This window comes from Engystomops pustulosus, chromosome 3 (genome assembly GCF_040894005.1).
Source record: "Engystomops pustulosus chromosome 3, aEngPut4.maternal, whole genome shotgun sequence".
Classification (NCBI taxonomy): Eukaryota; Metazoa; Chordata; class Amphibia; order Anura; family Leptodactylidae; genus Engystomops; species Engystomops pustulosus.
This window is the reverse complement of record NC_092413.1, coordinates 213,092,491-213,112,497: the sequence shown is the minus strand read 5'-3', so window position 1 is coordinate 213,112,497 and position 20,007 is coordinate 213,092,491. Positions and strand designations below refer to the sequence as shown.

General features: G+C 43.4%; 1 protein-coding gene across 1 annotated transcript in view; it reads right to left on the bottom strand.

Moving 5' to 3' along the window:
* The window catches only part of PKHD1 (PKHD1 ciliary IPT domain containing fibrocystin/polyductin), a 358,183-nt gene extending 349,416 nt beyond the window's left edge, over positions 1-8,767 (bottom strand). The window contains exons 1-5 of the mRNA XM_072143767.1: positions 8,594-8,767; positions 5,303-5,386; positions 4,044-4,121; positions 2,928-3,066; positions 412-499 (exon numbers count right to left, since the gene is read on the bottom strand). Of these exons, the coding sequence (XP_071999868.1) occupies positions 412-499; positions 2,928-3,066; positions 4,044-4,121; positions 5,303-5,369 (372 nt within the window). The 5' untranslated portion in view covers positions 5,370-5,386; positions 8,594-8,767. The remainder of the gene's footprint in view (positions 1-411; positions 500-2,927; positions 3,067-4,043; positions 4,122-5,302; positions 5,387-8,593) is intronic.
* Between the last annotated feature and the right edge of the window lie 11,240 nt (positions 8,768-20,007).

Here is a 20,007-nt window from a genome sequence, read left to right as displayed (position 1 = left end):
TTTCCTGCACACCCCTCTGGATCTTTGTGCCTTATAGCCATTGAGAAAGCTTTTCCCTGATGTCCTGTGTTTCCTCTGTGAGTTCCTGTTGTGACCCCGGTTCCATTATTGACTCTGATCCTGTGCTGCCTGCCCTGACCTACCGCTATGTCCCCGACTCTGACTATGTAACGAGACTTCAAAACTTTGCTCTTGTTAATACTCTGATAATTGATACAAAAGCCTGAAAACCAAACCCGGATGACAAAGGGGTATTTTTTACCAATGAAAAATTGTTGTCGAAATTGCTTATGACTCAGACATGGATAGTTACACTTATCAATCATTGTGCTAAAAACAAGCAAATTCACATACTTTATCCTCCTAGAGATATCATGATATTGATCCATAGCCTGGAATCCTCTGTCGTACCTTATACGTGATCACCGTTGTTTGTCGGACTGGTTTTCCATCTAAGAGGACCTGCAACTCATAAGGATCTTCATGTTCTCTCACTGGTCTGCCAGAAACATTGAATGGGATTAAGGTTTCATCTCTAAGATATCACTAAGAAGTCCCTAATCTGCTACATCACTAACCCTTAGGTTCCTATAAACACTTTGCCAAGTCAAATTCTCCTAACCATGGTGGACATCAGGCAGATCAATATCCTGGAGGCCAATATTCTCGCTGGAGTGGACTCGGTAGGACTGATCACCTTATGGGGCTCTGTATCTCAGGGATCCAGCTGTCTTAGTAGCACAACCAGCTTTTCTAGGTGCAAATTACTTCGAAATGTCTTTATCCAGGCCACATTGGGGCAGATTTACTTACCCGGTCCATTCGCGATCCAGCGGCGCGTTCTCTGCAGTGGATTCGGGTCCGGCCGGGATTCATTAAGGCAGTTCCTCCGATGTCCACCAGGTGGCGCTGCTGCGCTGAAGTTCCCCGGAATGCACTCAAGTTCACCGGCCTATTCCTAGTGAAGGTAAGTGCAAGCTCCGCGACACTTTTTTTTTTTATGCAGCGTTTTTTCCGAATCCGTCGGGTTTTCATTCGGCCACGCCCCCGATTTCCGTTGCGTGCATGCCAAGGCCGATGCACCACAATCTGATCGCGTGCGGCAAAATCCCGGGGCAATGCAGGGAAAATCGGCGCAAACCGGAAATATTCGGGTAACACGTCGGGAAAACGCGAATCGGACCCTTAGTAAATGACCCCCGTTGTGTAGTATTGTGTAACAATAGCATCACCTAGTGCTAGAAATGGCTACATCTGTCTGCACTATGCATATAGGTATTCCGTTCAGCTGCCAGAGTGTGTGTTTGTTACTATTAATGTATCTTACCCTGAGGTAATGCAGGTTGTTCTTGGGATAGTAACCTGGTACCTAGAGCCTTAAAAAATTATGATTCATTCGGGGGAATCTCAGTCATTGTCTTATGACAGGGTCTTTGTTATTTCATTCTGATTTGAATTGATTCTAGAGACTGTCCTAAATTGTGCTGCACATGCGGCTGAGCTGACCTGGCTCCTCGGAGTGAACCAGCCAAGCAGACCATGGTCCAGGGCTTAGGTACTCATCTCTAATACTTCATTCCAGCTAGTCAACTGGACTCCTTCATGCTATCTGAGTGATGCTAACCACTCACCATCAGCTGGGACCTGTCTCCTACACTAACAATGCCCATGGGGAACCCTATTACTATGTCACCCTGCTGGCCCTGACGGGTGTGGATAAGGCCTACAATAGGACTGTGACACCACGACATCTCTGAATAGGCAACATCCAAGCCAATCTCTCTGCTTCTAGTATCTAGCTGCCCTCATACACTGTCTGCCCTCGTTGAGGATGTGGTGCCAAGACTCTTTCTTTTTTCAAAGTTCTCTATTTGATGCCAACATCTCCTGACTAGTTGTCCAACCATGCATCAAAAATAGCACAGACAAGATCCATCCCCTACTGTACGTGACACATTATCTCATTGTGGTCATGTTGTGACCTTCTCAGGACTTCCTCTAACATGACTCTATCTACTCTTCACTGAAGTCATGGATCTTTTGGATTTCTAACTTGTCATTACCAATGATTGTCCTAAATAATGTAGACCACACATGTTTCCCATGTAAGCCTCTTGTGGTGGTGGTGGAGGCTATGTCTAACCATAACCTATTGAGCACTTTGTCAGAAGACACCTAAGGTCATAGATAGTAATCATTTTTTTTTAAAGTGAGTTATACACATCAACTGAATATTTTCCACACCTTTGGACCTTTCTTCCATTATGGAGGTTGATATTTTAGGTCCACGAGGAAACCATTCCCGCTTCTTTTCTGCTATGATACTAACCTTTAGTCGGATATCTGGTCTTTATAGAAGTCAAGGATCTATTTGATGCCAACATCTAACCTCAGTTTTCTTTACTCTTTAGACTTAACACAATGGGGCAGATTTACTTATCCGGTCCATTCACGATCCAGCGGCTCGTTCTCTGCGGTGGATTCGGGTGTTCCGGCGATTCACTAAGGTAGTTCCTCCGACGTCCACCAGGTGTCGCTGCTGCGCTGAAGTCCGCCGAGGCACGCCTGAGTTCACAATCCTATTCCTGGTGCAGGTAAGCACGAGTCCAGCGTCACTTTTTTGTTTTTAATGCGGCGGTTTTTCTGAATCTGTCGGGTTTTCATTCGGCCACGCCCCCCCGATTTCCGCCGCGTGCACGCCGGCGCCGATGCGCCACAATCCGATTGCGTGCGCCAAAAACCCAGGGCAATTCAGGGAAAATGGGCGCAAATCGGAAATATTTGGGTAACACGTCGGGAAAACACGAATCCCCGATGACCTGGTTTCCAAGGTTCCTTTGCTTCTTCCTTTCTGCACTTTCTGGTCTACACAAAGTTCTCCTCTCTGATGAGCTTGTATGTATTGTCACATATTACATGATCCATACCTTGTTCTACATTGGATTGCAGGTGTGTAAGTCAGGAGAAGGTCACATATGACTGGAGGCTTCGGTGGACTTGTCATGTGCACCTCAATGTAGGGTCCTTTTCCATAACAGGCCAGTTGCTGGTTGTCCATAGCGCTGTCTGGTTGTTAGAAGAGAGGAACATGCTGCGTTAAAAACTATAAGGTCTCATTATTTAGGCATCTTTTTCTGTGGGATGGACCCTTTTGGATCAAGGGTTTAGACCTAGATGTGATTACCCAACAACCATCATCATAGCAAATGGAATTATTGAAGATGGGTCCTCTCATCTGGTGAGTGAAACTTATTCAGATATAAAAATAAATGCAGATAAGATACATTGCAGCATCTATGGTATGTAAGGAGAGGTGCTTAAACACCCCCTTCTCTGACATCACTTCCTGCTCTGTAATTATTGGTTCTATCCGTTTCTCACTGACTTCCTGTTGTGACGCCCCTTTCCTTTACTATAGTCCAAATACTATGGACACTGTGTAACATTGTAGCGTTTTTTCCCTGTACTCTTTCTACTGTGGGTGGAGACAGCAGGAGGGGCGAAATTTTAGCAGCTGCTCCTATACAGCCATAGTACTTTGTTATTTTGTTCTATTCACTGGCAACAAGCAGTCATGTAAAAGTACATAGGAAATTACACTTTACAAACAGTATATTAGAAAGTTGTAAAACTTTTATCTATAAAAAAAAAGAGCTTCAGTTGATATATTAAATAATAATATGAATAATTTCAGTAGTTTTCACCTGGCAAAGTCATAGTCAGTCTGTCTATTTGCTATAGTATTCAAGAAGAGAGATCAGAGCACAGCAGTGTGAGGACACACCCTCATTGCCTCTAAAAAAGCTAAAATAGAATATAAATGCAAATTTTTACTGTACTTATGCTACTTACAACATACAAAAAAGTTCTTCTCATACTGTACTGTACCTGCTGACTGGTTCCCTATAGAGAATACTGTTGCAGGTGCAGCTGATAAACAACAATTGTCCCAATTTGCTATTGGTGTCCACCAGTCAGTTCCACCTGTGGCTACTGCACATAATGAATACAATCCCCATTATTACCTAGAACCCCCATCTTACCATTAAATAGGATGGTAATTAATGTGCCCCCGGCCGTGCTGCCCACCAGTGGATATGCTGTGTAGCTCATACCATCAGCTTAAAGGAAACATAATAAAAAAAGGTAAAATATATATTTATTGATAATATTAGATTATATGGTGCAAAAATTTCTAAATGTGGCCAAGAGGAGTGACAGACTGGCAAAGAGAAGCCAAAGACCCGCCCCGAGGAGCTACAGGGGAAGAGTGATAGTAGGTGAGGGTAGAGGATGCTTCTATTGTAAGAACTTTATCTATCAATCTATCTCTCCTATTTATCTTTCAGCCTCACTATCGAATTATCTAGAGGTGGAAACTCCAAATGATGTTTTGGCATCTTTCAAAGTGGAAGACACCATCTATCTATCTCATATCTATCTATCTATCTCATATCTATCTATCTCATATCTATCTATCTATCTATCTATCTATCTATCTATCTATCTATCTCATATCTATCTATCTATCTATCTATCTATCTCATATCTATCTATCTATCTCATATCTATCTATCTATCTATCTATCTATCTATCTCATATCTATCTATCTATCTATCTATCTATCTCATATCTATCTATCTATCTATCTATCTATCTATCTATCTATCTATCTATCTATCTATCTCTCTCTCATATCTATCTATCTATCTATCTATCTATCTCATATCTATCTATCTATCTATCTATCTATCTATCTCTCTCTCTCATATCTATCTATCTATCTTCTATCTATCTATCTATCTATCTTCTATCTATCTATCTATCTATCTATCTTCTATCTATCTATCTATCTATCTATCTATCTATCTATCTATCTATCTGTCTATCTCCTATCTATCTATCTATCTATCTATCTCATATCTATCTATCTATCTATCTTTCTATCTATCTATCTATCTATCTATCTATCTATCTATCTATCTGTCTATCTCCTATCTATCTATCTATCTATCTATCTATCTATCTATCTTTCTATCTATCTATCTATCTATCTATCTATCTATCTATCTATCTATCTGTCTATCTCCTATCTATCTATCTATCTATCTATCTATCTATCTATCTCATATCTATCTATCTATCTATCTTTCTATCTATCTATCTATCTATCTATCTATCTATCTATCTCTATGTATAACAGGTTTAGGTACATCCTGGGTTTATTGTTGGATATTTTTGTATATTTCCCCTGCAGGGCTCCATGTTCCATCATCCACCTCAGTCATCAATATTACTTACCAAGAGCAAATAGCAGCTGCATATAAATCAGCGCTGGTTTCAGGGGGAATTTCTGGAGATCCTTCATTTTTTCTCTTTTATCACCTTAATGATCAAATTAATAAAAAAACAAACAAAACAAAACCAACAAAATATTTCTGTACATGAAAATTGTGGTTACAATCCAGCACCAAGAAATATCATGGGGGAAGGGACAAACTAATCCAGGTGTCAGCAACTGTTAGCACTCCAGCTACTATGAAACTACAACTCCCAGCATGCTCGTCAGCTCTCAGAACTCTGCTGGGACATGTAGTTTTACAAGAACTGTGAAAGTTTTCTGACACCTTAAAGGATATCTACCATAAGGATGAATTATTGTACACCACGCACACTGACATACTGGTGTGTGCCCCCTCTGGCAGGATCTGCTTTTCTATAAAGGGAACCTGTCATCAGGGACCTCATTTTCACTAAAGAAAAGTTGTAGCAGCCCATTACAGCTGCAGTGCACATCTGCCTCTATGCTTTCTCTAAGCATTTGCATTACAATATAATTATGTGTTATAAGTTACCTTGCACCCAGACAGAATCCTCTGTGTAGTCCCAGGGGTTGGGCTTTGGTTTGGATGCATTTCAAAAAAACAACATGTGACTTGTCTGTGCTGCAGACTCCTCAGCTATCACCTCTGTGCTCCTATACAACTCCTTCTTCTCCCACTGATGTCAGATCTCTAGAAGCATGAGGGAGGAGCTGGGGCTTCTGATTCCCTTGTTTTTTAAGAAAAAAGGCTTTAAGAATTATGAGAATGAGATTAACATCTATAGAGCCTAAAGCGACTTGTAAAACTTTTTTTTTTTTAAAACAGGGAATAAGAAGCTTAAAGAAGAGTGGACCCTACCAGGGGAGGCACACACCAGGATATCAGTGTACTTGGTTTACAATCCTTCATCCTGGTGGTAGATGTAAGTAGACAAAAACACAAGAGCATTATACCTGAGGGTGGATGTCTCTGGATCTTTGTATTTACATGTATGGTGTACACTCTATAGAAGTATTATTTAGGCAGTATATGGCGGTATATGTACTGTATACAGTGGCGGATTAATTGTCCCATGGGCCCCGGGCTGTTTACATGACTAGGGCCCCCCAGCGTCCGTACTCTATATCCTCTATACCCTCTATATACTCTATACCCTCTATATACTCTATACCCTCTAAAAACTCTATTTCCTTAATCTTGTGCTGTTCATAAGAGTAATTTAACAATGAACTTCTCACGTTCTCTTATAACCATGTATCTAGGAAAGCCGATCACATTCCCCAACTACATGAAACCCTCCACCCCGACTGCCGTCCACACGAGATCCCCAGACAGTGCAGGAGATGTGAGCGCTGCCCCTGGCTGCCCCCCGGCCTCTGTGCTCTGCAGCTGAACTCCCCCCTCCCTCCCCATACTGTAAATACTTGTGTATGAGCCGAGGCTCCTAATTTTTCCACAAGAAGAAAACTGGGAAAAATTATTGACTGCAGTATAGGCCCTGGGGTAGGGAATGCAGCCGCAACTCTAATAACGTGTCCAGCAGCAGCCACACCTCATTACTGAAATGTCCACAGCAGATGCCCCCCTTTACAGAAATATCCACAGCAGATGCCCCCTTTACAGAAATATCCACAGCAGATGCCCCCTTTACAGAAATATCCACAGCAGATGCCCCCCTTTACAGAAATGTCCACAGCAGGTGCCCCCTTTACAGAAATATCCACAGCAGATGCCCCCCTTTACAGAAATATCCACAGCAGATGCCCCCTTTACAGAAATATCCACAGCAGATGCCCCCCTTTACAGAAATATCCACAGCAGATGCCCCCCTTTACAGAAATGTCCACAGCAGATGCCCCCCTTTACAGAAATATCCACAGCAGATGCCCCCTTTACAGAAATATCCACAGCAGATGCCCCCCTTTACAGAAATATCCACAGCAGATGCCCCCCTTTACAGAAATGTCCACAGAAGAGGCCCCTTTACAGAAATGTCCACAGCAGATGCCCCTTGACAGAAATATCCACAGCAGATGCCCCCTTTAATGAAATGTCCACCCTAGAAGCCCCCTTTTAATATTGTGTCCACAGCAGGGCCCTCTTGAAAGATAAATATCTATACTCAGCTTCCGGCTTCTTCTCCCCGGCCCCGCGGTTTCGTCTTCTCCTCTTTCGGGCAGGGCGCATCACTATAAGGTCACACCGCTGGGTCACACCGCGCCCGGACCGGAAGAGCAGAAGATGATTTCTTTTTTTTTAAGACTCATGGCGGAAACTTCATATAGGGCCCGGGCACCCGCACATACCTCCTATATGAAGATCAGCCATTGACTGTATATATGTGTATTACTGGCAGGGGTGAAACTTAACTCTGTGCTGCCTGAGGTGAGCTCTAGAACGGCACCCGCTCCCACCCCATCCAATAGTAATATTTCAGGTTATTTTTTTAGCACATGGGTTCTCCATGCTGACATCTGGTGTGAAGAAACACTATTTTTAAGTGTCATATTCAACTTTGTAGCAGATGACTGCTCCACTGATGCTGCCGCCCATCTTGCCCCAGGTGGCGCCGCCTGAGGCAAGATTCTCAACTCGCCTCATGGCTGACGCATCTCGGATGACTGGTATCATGTATTTCGGCAGTACATGACAGTACAGTTGGTGCTGGTTATATACATCAGTGTGACCCATCCAGCCAGCGTGGAGTTGCAGTATTATTAGGAGACTGTATGGCATTATAATGATTATCATTATTATTATACTTACCGAATCACAAAATAGCTGAATGTTGTCTCACAGGGGTTCAAGTCTTGTGTTCTTAATGCCCAAAACTTTACATTCTGCACCTAGCAACCTTCCCATCTATTTTTCATCTGCTTATCCAGGTCCAAGGTCACAATAAGAGACTTTCTCCAGGACTCCCATTGTTGACCAAAGATCACTTTGGTCGCCCTGAGACCAAAGATGGCAGAAAGACTGAGACGCACTAAGATGTAAGTGGTAAATAGGGGAACTGTACTCACAAGCTTGAGTTCTCAGATACGGTAAGGCAACTAACTTGGTGGTTTCAGTCCTACAAGTGGAAGAAGTTGGCTTCAGCTCAACGTACATTACTGATACCTAAGTCTAGGAGGTCTCCATGATAGGAGCTCAGTGTTCTTCACACTCCAGACTGATGGAGCGATACCTTGCCCCTCATAGGAGGACTCACCTCCCCTGAATGGTTGTAGTACCTGTAGACTGGGATAATATAACGTCATATACTTACAGGATTTAGGGTGCAGGAGACGCCATCCTACAGTGCAGAAGCTCCTAGCGTTGGGCGTCTTGGAGTGGTCTTCTCCTGGTGGCAGTGTTGGCTCCTGGGTCGTGCGTTCCTAACACTGGGAGCTTTATGTTCATACCTGCAGCCAGAGCTTAATCATTGACCCAAACCTTTCTGGTCAGATCTGAACAAGGAAACAATCCTGTGTGACGCTTCTGTCCTGCGGGGTCATTACACATTCACAGGCTGCCGGGGATTACTGAGCACGCAGATTACAGAGGTGATAACTCTAACACTGGATGTTTATTCACATAATCTGAGTTATGGGGGCAATGCTGCAGGATCATTGTGTTATGGGGGCACTGCTGCAGGCTCACTGCATTATGGGGGCACTGCTGCAAACTCACTGCATTATGGGGGCACTGCTGCAGGCTCACTGCATTATGGGGGCACTGCTGGAGACTCACTGCATTATGAGGGCACGGCTCCAGACTCACTGGGGGTCATTTACTAAGGACCCGATTCACATTTTCCCGTCGTGTTACCTGAATATTTCCGATTTGCGCCGATTTTCCATGAATTGCCCCGGGTTTTTGGCGCATGCGATCGGATTGTGGTGCATTGGCGCCGGCGTGCACGCGACGGAAATCGGGGGGAGTGGCTGAACGAAAACCCGACAGATTCAGAAAAACCGCCGCATTTAAAACAAAAAATTGGTCGCACGGGCCATACTCACATGCACCAGGAAGAGATCAGTGAACTCCGACGCAACTCGGCGCAGCAGCGACACCTGGTGGACATCGGGCGCAGGACCTTCATGAATCGCCGGAAGGATAGCTTTGTTATGGGGGCACTGCTGCAGGATCATTATGTCATGGGGCGCTGCTGCAGGATTGCTTTGTTATGGGGGCACTGCTGCAGGATAGCTTTGTTATGGGGGCACTGCTGCAGGATAGCTTTGTTATGGGGGCACTGCTGCAGGCAGGTACAATAATTAGGGCACTGCTGCAGGATGAAGGGAGTACGGACGGTTGCTGGGTAGCTCCCTTTCGGGGGTCTGTTGTGTGCTGCTTCTGTAACCAGTGCCCTGTAGACTGTGTAATGGAAAAGCTGCCACAGACGGGTCTGACCATATTTTAGGGAACTTACTGGCTCAATAATTGGGGCATTGATGCCGGTTAGCTCAGATTTGGGGACACTTTTGCGGGATAGTTTTGTTTTTTCAGTAAAGTGGACATTACTACACACTACGGCCTCTTATGGGGGCTCTGGCATAATATCCATAAGTTCCTGCAGTGAACAGTAGAAGAAATTCAGCAAAGATTAGAAATGATGTTGAAGAAAAACTTGACTGTCACTTTAATAACTGCCATTATGTATTGTGACCACTAGGTGGCAGGGGCGCACCATTTTGTTGCATACCTATAATATGCAGGAGGACAGTTTTTTTAATTTTTAATTTTTTTTTATTGGTAACAAATGTATCTACATATGTAATGTGGATGTGTTCTTTTGTGTTCATTTTATGACATAATAGAGAGTGGTGATCACTTTTGGATTTTGGAGTCATTTTTGTTGGTATAATTGTCTTGGAGGGCTTGTCAGATCTGGTGTCAGGCCCCTCCGGACCGCGGCACATGTCTTGTCACATGGTAATCCCTGTAATGTGATCGCTGTGGCGGTGGTGACGCTCTCACCTCACATGACCTCCGCCTGGTCACCACCACAAAAAGTGCTGCACTCACACCCTCCGCGCCCGAAACTAACGAGGGATCAGAGCGATGGAGAGAAATGCACCGATCATATAATACTGGAATATAAAACTCTAAAGAGATAGAAAAACACAACAACTACTAATACGGGAACTCATGTACATGGGATATTTAGCTGCCTGGATCTCCAATTCTGTAGCTTATAGAACCATCACAATTCTAAAAGATCCAACTTTAACATGACACCCGCAGCAGGCTTCTAGGTGCTACAGAGCCAAAGATGTAGACACCTAAAGTAAAGCTGCTACTCCAGCCTCTACAATTGACTCATCTCAGGCACAAAGTGACTCTTCTCTGCTCATTGTCATATAGCTATTGGAGGAGATTTTTTAATTACAGGTAATTGGGTGAGATTTCACAAAAAAAGAAGGAATTCAAGAAGGACGTTTCATCCCCTAAATTAGGTGTATGGTAGTTTAATGGGGTCAAATATGGTGACAGTGTCCCTTCAAAGGAAATCTACCATCAAACTCAAACATGATAAACCAGGGACACTTACCATGGTCTCCTTCCTTCTAAAATCAACTTCTAAAATTATGTTAATGAGCCAGAAGGGCTCTGGGAGGTGTTACCAAAACCCCTTCATGCTGTAGATTCACAGGTTTTTACACTGTGCAGCAGCACTTCCCCCTTCCAATGTGTGCTGAAACTTCTGCTGCAGTGAGATTCCATAAGGCAGGGGGAAAGTGCTGATGGTGCAGGGGAGGGTGAGACAGTGTAACAGCCTGTGAAGCAACACTACAAAGGGGCTCTGGTAACATCCCTCCGAGACCTTCTGGCTGATTAGTATTTTAAAATTGATTAGGAAGGAAGGAGACCATGGATAACAAATATAAGAAGATTTCCACTGTTACGCTGCCTGGATCTATAAGTGTCCCTGGTTTATCATGATGGATTTTGATGGTAGATTTCCTTTAAGACACAAGCTGCATGATATCATAGAATAAAATGGAAGAAGGTCAGTATATCTAACAATTTATATAATCAGGGGCACAGTGTGGCCATTTGTGTTGTGAGGAGTATATATTATTTAGGAGCACAGTGTTGTTATCAAAGTGACATTATACTGTGTTGAAGTGACTGTTGTATTTTTAGGGGAAAGAAACCTTCAGAACGGAGCAGTTTTAGAATCCTCATTGTGAGAAGCCATGGCAGAATGGTTGCAGTATAATCGATGTGGAGGAGCACTCCCCCCCCCCCCCCCTCCCACAGTTACAGAATGTAGAGGGAGACAGTATAACAGCCTCTAAAGCTGCAGCACATAGGGGCTCTGGTAACACCTTCATGCACATTAGCATAATTATTAAAGTTGATTTTAGAAGGAAGGAGGCCATGGATAACAAATATAAGTAGATATCACAGTCCCGGTGCCTGGAGCTATGAGTAATGTCCCTGGTTTATCAGGATGAATGGTTATATTTATTTCCATTTCCAGAATCACATATCTAACGACGACTAATATGACCTGCATGGATTTAAAGGAGATCTCTATGAGTGGGTAATGTGAGACCTCCATGGGCAGCCCATTGATAGTAACTAGGCTGGTGTCATTCTCTGTTTGTCCTGTGGGGGTGCTACAGTAAAAATAAACACTTGACTCTCGATCACAACTGCTTACTGTGAATAAAGGGTCTAGAAGATGTGCAGGTCTTGACCCCCGGCCCCTGTAGAGCACTGGACTATTGTTTGGGTAGTACCAAAGGGGTTTTGTTATGTGTCCAGTTGTCCTCCGTGTGAGCAGGTGAAGACGCCGTGACATGTCCTGTACAAACGATTGTAACCACATTCACCATACACTGTGACAAGCACAACAACTCGGCTGCCAGCTGCCGGGAACAGGTGTAGAGCTCGCACCCCGGCACCCTGAGTCACAAGACTCCACTGAGTCACACATCAGCCCGGACCTTGCAAAAAATCTCTCAAACCTGGAAGAAATTACATCAAATATACTGTTGAAAAGTTACATTGATGCAGGGACTTACTATAGGTCATTGGTTGATGATGGACTAGTGCCCGGGGCTGGAACGGTCCCTTTAAGGTGCCACATCAGGGCCACCACCTTCTGCCAGGATGTCTCCTTACATAGGCTGTAAACATAAGGTCCAGTATGTGACATGTATGTACTGAGGTGTGTGTTTAGGTTATAATAGGCGAGACCCCCAGTGATAGATGTGCCCATTAAATAGCCATAGATATGAAGCAAGGGGCCTTTACACATGTAGGGCACCAGGGTAATTACATTAATGGGCACAAGCAAGGACATAACAAGGAGAGGCAGGGCCCCATAGGAGACATCTGAATGGGGCTCCTTAAAAATTACATATTACTCTTATATACACACATTTCAATATTGATATACATAAACATACAGGTCTTCACTCATACACACACACTTATACGCACACTTATATACACACATACAGTTCTTCACTCATACACACACACTTATACGCACACTTATATACACACATACAGTTCTTCACTCATACACACACACTTATACGCACACTTATATACACACATAGCATATACACATCACATATACACACATACAGTGTCATATACAGACTTACAACATATGTACACACATACAGTATATACACAGCATGCACCACATGCACATATATCATATACACATCACAGATACACACACATATACAGCATATACACATCACAGATACACACACATATACACATCACATGCAGTGCCATATACAGAATACATACACACATACAGTATATACACACCGTACACCATATAGGCATACAGCATATACACACATCACATATACACACATATAGTTCTATATACACTTACAACATATATACACACATACAGTATATACACACCATACACCATATACGCATACAGCATACACACATTACATATACACACATATAGTGCCATATACAGACTTACAACATATATACACATATACAGTATATACACAGCATGCACCACATGCACATATATCATATACACATCACATACAGTGCTATATACAGCATACATACACACATACAGTATATACACACCATACACCATATACACATATTGCATATATACATCACAGATACACACATGTATACACCAAGTATACATCGTATACATGTGTGTACAATATGTATAAAATGGGGCACATCCTCAATTATTTAGTGTCAGGTAAGATGATGGGGCCCCCTGACACCGTGGGCCCCATAGCGGCAGCAATCTCATTACTGGAAGCGGCCACAACAGACCAATCAAGACTAAGCTACTAGCAACTCTAATAATCAATTATACCACTGTCTATCAGATACCGGAACAATTGATTATACAGCGAGGAAAGTAGAGTCTTCCCCATTTAGTGCTGCAGCTTTAAAAGAAATCTACCCTTACTATCTACACTTACTCATCGACATAGGCACCGTGACTGTGGTAATCATCTTATATTCCTTCTCCACGGCCTTCTTATATCAACCTTTATAATTATGCTAATGAGTTACAAAGATTCTGGTGGTGTTACCGGAGCCCCTCTGTGCTAAAGCTTCCTACAGGAGCACTTCCTCCTCTCATCATGTGCTGAAACTTCATCAGTTAGAGAGAGGGGAAAGTATAACAGCGTTTGCAGCTACAGCACGGAGGGCCCTGGTAACACACACCAGAGCCCTTCTGCCTCATGACCTTCTGGTTTATTATGCTTTATTTTAATGGTAGATTTCCTTTAAGACACAAGCTGCGTGATAGCATGGAATAAAATGGAAGACGTTAAGTGTGTATATAAATATGATATGATATATAATCAGGAGCACAGTGTGGTCGTTTGTCTTGAGAGGGGTATATATTATTTAGGAGCACAGTGTTGTTATCCAGGTGACATTTTACTGTGTTTAAGTAACTTCTGTATTTTTAGGGGAAAAAAATCTTAAGAAGAAATCAGTTTTAGAATCGTTATTGTATCAGTTACTGCAGAATTGGGAGCAGGCGGGACAATGGGACACATGTGCGGCAGATACAATTGTTACTTGTGAGTGACATCCATTCCCTGCGCTGCTTTACCCACTGTCCACACCTGTCACCAATGAGACCTAACACAAAGGGGTTTTGTGTCTTATACTGACCACAAGTGTGCGGAGCGACTGCCATTCATCATTAGGATCAGTAATGTATAGCACAGTTATGGACAGAAGTTTTGGGAATGACACAAATCTTATATTGTCACATGATCTGTTGCCCTCTGGTTTGTCAGATGTTTTTATCACATCCAGAGATACAAGTGCAATCATATTATGAGGAACAGAAGCTTTTATTGTCAGGTAGGAGGAGTTACTGCAGCGAGTCAGTATCTGCAGGACCTCTCCTTCTTCTTCAGGACCTCTGCAATTCTCCCTGGCAGCTCTCACTCACCTCCTGCACCAGATCCTGACTGATAGCCGTCCATTCCTGCACAATCACTGCTGCATTTTGTCACAATTTGTTGGTTTTTGTTTGTCCTCCCGTCTCTTGATGATTGGCCACAAGTTCTCAATGGGATTAAGATCTGGGGAGTTTCCAGGCCATGGACCCAAAATCTCTATGTTCTGTTCCCTGAGCCATTTAGTTCTCCCCTTTGCTTTATGGCAGGTGCTCCATCATGCTGGAGAAGGCATTGCTGATCACCATCTGCTCCTGGACGGTTGGGAGAAGTTGCTCTTGGAGGACATTCTGGTCCCATTCTTTATTCATGGATGTGTTTTTAGGCTGTGAGAACCGATTTGCTTGGCTGAGAAGCCGCCCCACACATGAATAGTTGCAGGATGCGTTACAGGTGGCATGAGACAAGACTGGTGGTATCGCTCACCTTGTCTTCTCCCAACAAGATGTTCTCCAGATGTTCCAAACAATCGGAAAGAGGATTCATCAGAGACAATGCCTTTCCCCCAGTCCTCAGCGTCCACTCCCTGTACCTCCTGCAGAATATCCGTCTGTCCCTGATGTGTTTTCTGGAGAGAAATGGCTTCTTTGCTGCCCTCCTGGACACCAGGCCGTGCTCCAAGAGTCTCCGCAGTGTCACAGTGCGTGCAGATGCCTCACACCTGCTGCTGCCATTCCTGAGCTCTGCACTGCTGGGGGCACCATCCCCAAGCTGAGACACTTGTAAGAGACGGTCCTAGCGATTGCTGGTCCTTCTTGGGCGCCCTGGAGCCTTTTTGGTAACAATGGATCCTCTCTCCTTGAATTCCTTGATGATGCGATAGATTGGTGACTGAGATGCAATCTTTCTAGCTGCGGTACTCTTCGCTGTTAGGCCAGTTTTGTGCAGTGCAATGATGACTGCACGTGTTTCTTTAGAGATAACCATGGTTAACAGAAGAGAAACAATGATGCCAAGCACCAGCCTCCTGTTAAAGTGTCCAGTGGTGTGATTCTTACTTAATCATGACAGATTGATCTCCAGCCCTGTCCTCATCAGCCCCCGCACCTGTGTTACTGGAGACATCATTGACCCCATGGCAGCTGCTCCTTTTAAGGCGCCTGCAATGAAGTCGAAATGCGTTTTGGGGGAAAAAGTTCTTTTTCGAGGCAAATATTGACTTTGCAATGAATTGCTGTTAAGCTGATCCCTCTTTATAACATTCTGGAGTAAATGCAAATTGCCATTATAAAACCTGATGCAGTAGACTTTGTAAAATTAACATTTGTATCATTCTCAAAACTTATGGCCATGACTGTAGACTATAGCCCTAATATACAGCACAGGGCTGGCATATACACTGCAAATATTAAACACTATAATACTGATATATATACTGTATAGCATCTCTCATTCAGCATAGTACGGCTTATACACCATTATACTGATCAGGGCTGGATTAAGGTTGGATGTAGTCCAGACAGAGAACAGCAAACGATTTATACAGCTCCCCAGCAATAACTATATACAGCCTCCCCAGTAATCACTATATACAGCACCCAGTATTCACTATATATAGCCCCAGACATCACTATATACATTTTCCAGAAACCACTATATACTGCTCCTAGCAATCACTGTATACAGCTCCCCCAGCAATCACTATATACAGATTACCCAGAAACCACTATATACAGCTTCGCCAGCAATCAGTATATACAGCTCCCCAGTAATCACTGTACACTCACCGGCCACTTTATTAGGTACACCTGTCCAACTGCTCGTTAACACTTAATTTCTAATCAGCCAATCACATGGTCAAGACAATCTCCTGCAGTTCAAACCGAGCATCAGTATGGGGAAGAAAGGGGATTTGATGCCTTTGAACGTGGCATGGTTGTTGGTGCCAGAAGGGCTGGTCTGAGTATTTCAGAAACTGCTGATCTACTGGGATTTTCACGCACAACCATCTCTAGGGTTTACAAAGAATGGACCGAAAAAGAAAAAACATCCAGTGAGCGGCAGTTCTGTGGGTGGAAATGCCTTGTTGATGCCAGAGGTCAGAGGAGAATGGGCAGACTGGTTCGAGTTGATAGAAAGGCAACAGTGACTCAAATCGCCACCCGTTACAGCCAAGGTAGGCAGAAGAGCATCTCTGAACGCACAGTACGTCCAACTTTGAGGCAGATGGGCTACAGCAGCAGAAGACCACACCGGGTGCCACTCCTTTCAGCTAAGAACAGGAAACTGAGGCTACAATTTGCACAAGCTCATCGAAATTGGACAGTAGAAGATTGGAAAAGCGTTGCCTGGTCTGATGAGTCTCGATTTCTGCTGCGACATTCGGATGGTAGGGTCAGAATTTGGCATCAACAACATGAAAGCATGGATCCATCCTGCCTTGTATCAGCGGGTCAGGCTGGTGGTGGTGGTATATACTAGTATATATACAGCAGCTCTTATACACTATAGTACTAGTATATATACAGCTTCTCTTATACACTGAAGTACTAGTATATATACAGCCACTCTTATACACTATAGTACTAGTATATATACAGCTTCTCTTATACACTGAAGTACTAGTATATATACAGCCACTCTTATACACTATAGTACTAGTATATATACAGCAGCTCTTATACACTGAAGTACTCATGTATATACAGCAGCTTTGCCATATTAGATATTCAAGCATATTTGGGCTGTTATGTGGCAGTAATGATATAGAATTGATAAGACTTTATGGGATATCTAAATAAGACAAGTATGATGAATGGGTATATTTGATAATGCAACTCAAAATTTAAGACTTACTACTGTTTTTTTCAGCACTTATTGTAGCATCTTCGGTCCAGCTGTGACTTACCTCATGTCAATTTACCTTCCATTAGAACACAGGATCAGTCATGTTGAAATTCAACATGTCCGATCCTAACTTTCTTTGGATATTGTCCAACTTGGGACAAGATGACAAAATATTCAGCAATTACCGTCTCGTAGTTAGGTATAGGGGACCTTATACATTATTGGATGTGGTCTCTGTTTTCAGTCCATTACTATACTTGTTGCATGTATAAGGTCTCGAATGTATGTGGGTACTTATGTTTGCATGAGTATATGGGGCTTCCTAACCTCTATATCCAGTTCATATGGGGGAATATGTTGCTTTTTATCACATCCTATAGCATTTGCATTATTGAATGGGCCTCACACCCGGACCCCTGGCGATCACAGTGATTGTCTTCGCCCTCCTCAGCCTTTATTAATAGCATTTCCTCTTTACATGTAAACAGCGCAGCCTCATCCGTCTCCATTTAAAGCAATGGCCTGTACATTGGGTTATTTATAGCACATCTCAGATTTGTTCTTTAAGGCTGCGGATGGGTTACAGCGGGCGTAAAACACAGAGCGAGAGAGGTGCAGAACAGCTGATCAAAGATGCCAGGGCTGAGGTGGAAGGAGGGAGCATCTGCTCGACCTCACAATCACTTCCTGACAATTAAACGTTGGCCTGAGAAGTGCACAACAACTGTCCGGCAGGATGGACTTACACCGGATTCCTCCAGGCTGGGAGAAAGGTCACCCACATAGGGCCCCCCATCAGCCGTGTACTCTACATCATATATAGAACATGGATTCTGCAGGGATAGGTATTGCTTTGACCCAAAACCAACAAAAAAGGGGGAAAATTGCCAAAATTCAGGTTATGAAGTTCTGCAGCTAAACAGAATTAAATAATTAAATTAAAAATAAATATTAACATAAATTTGCAGTCCATGAGTCTGGGAAATCTGGTTGATAGAAGTTGAAATAACCCAATGTCATGTATAAGTCCAGCCATAGGTTCCATGAGGGTCCAAGTAAGTGGTGATCAACCATAGATGCCCTAATAAATCTAATAAGATATATTCTTAAAGCTCCAGTATTAGTTCCCCCAGACGGCCCCTCATTGATATACAACTTACAGCAGAACAGCAACCACTGGGGGGCACCACCTGAGGGGGTGTAGTCCTGGAACCTTATGGGCCCTTAAAGGGAATCTAGCATCAAAATCCAGCAACCAGAGACACTTTCCCATAAATCCAGGCACTGTGACGGTGGTATTGGCCTCCTTCCATCTAAAATCAACTTTTAAAATTATTCGAATGAACCGGAAGGGCCCAGAGCTCCTCTGTCCTGTAAATTCACTTTTACACTGTCTCTCCCTCCACTCGCTCCCTCAGCACTGCCCTCTGATGTCATCTCATGCAGTAGAAGGGGGCTACTGCACAGTGTAACAGCCTGTAAAGTTGCACCACAAAGGGGCTCTGGTAACAACCCCAGAGCTCTTCAGGCTAATTAGCATAATTGTAAAAGTAGATGTTAGACGGAAGGAGGCGATGAATAACAAATATTAGAAGATACCACAGTCTCAGTACCTGGATCTATGAGTAATGTCCCTGATTTATCATGCTGGTAGATTTCCTTTAAGTTTGGGGCCCAACACTGACAAACCCAAATATCTGGGACAGTTATGGAAAGTATAAGATGCCCACAAAGTGCCCACCACAAGTGCTCTCAAAACAGTGTTAAATTCCCACTAGACATGGGTAACCAGTGATGCTCTTCTGGTTACCATCCATAGAAGCTCCTAGAAGAAGGCATCACTGAGGGCATCCACAGATGAGAGAGCCACAATTATTTTTGATAATCATACAGACAGTGAAAGATGCACATGTTCCATATAACTTAGGCTGCTTTCACGTAAACATATGCCAAGCCAAAGCTGGAACCCAGGCGTAGTATAGGTTTGGTTGGAGAGGTGAGTGAGACGTACGGCTGGGCCATACAAACAGGAAAAGATGGAGCACGCCTTGGGGTTTTTTTGCTAATTTGCAGTAATTTTTTCATTAAAAAGGACTGATTCAAATATTCCGGAACTAGCGGATGAATATCAGGAGGAAGAAGAAGATCCTAAAATTTCTCCCCCATCTCCAGCACCTGGAGCCATAGCAGCTTCCCAGGGTTCTGGTGAGACCATAGAACAGTGATGGCGAACCTTTTAGCAGCCGAGTGCCCAAACTGCAACCCAAAACCCCGCTTAATTATCGCGAGGTGCCAACCAAAAATGAAAGCAGTAACTTATTGCTCCCTGTTCAACAACTTTCAATCATATTGGCCTCCTGAGCAACATAGTAGAAAGATGGAAAATTTTCATCATTTTAGCTTCTTTCCAATTCCCCTCTGTACACAGAGAATCGTGGGGCCAGCAGGAGGTCCTCCAAAGATA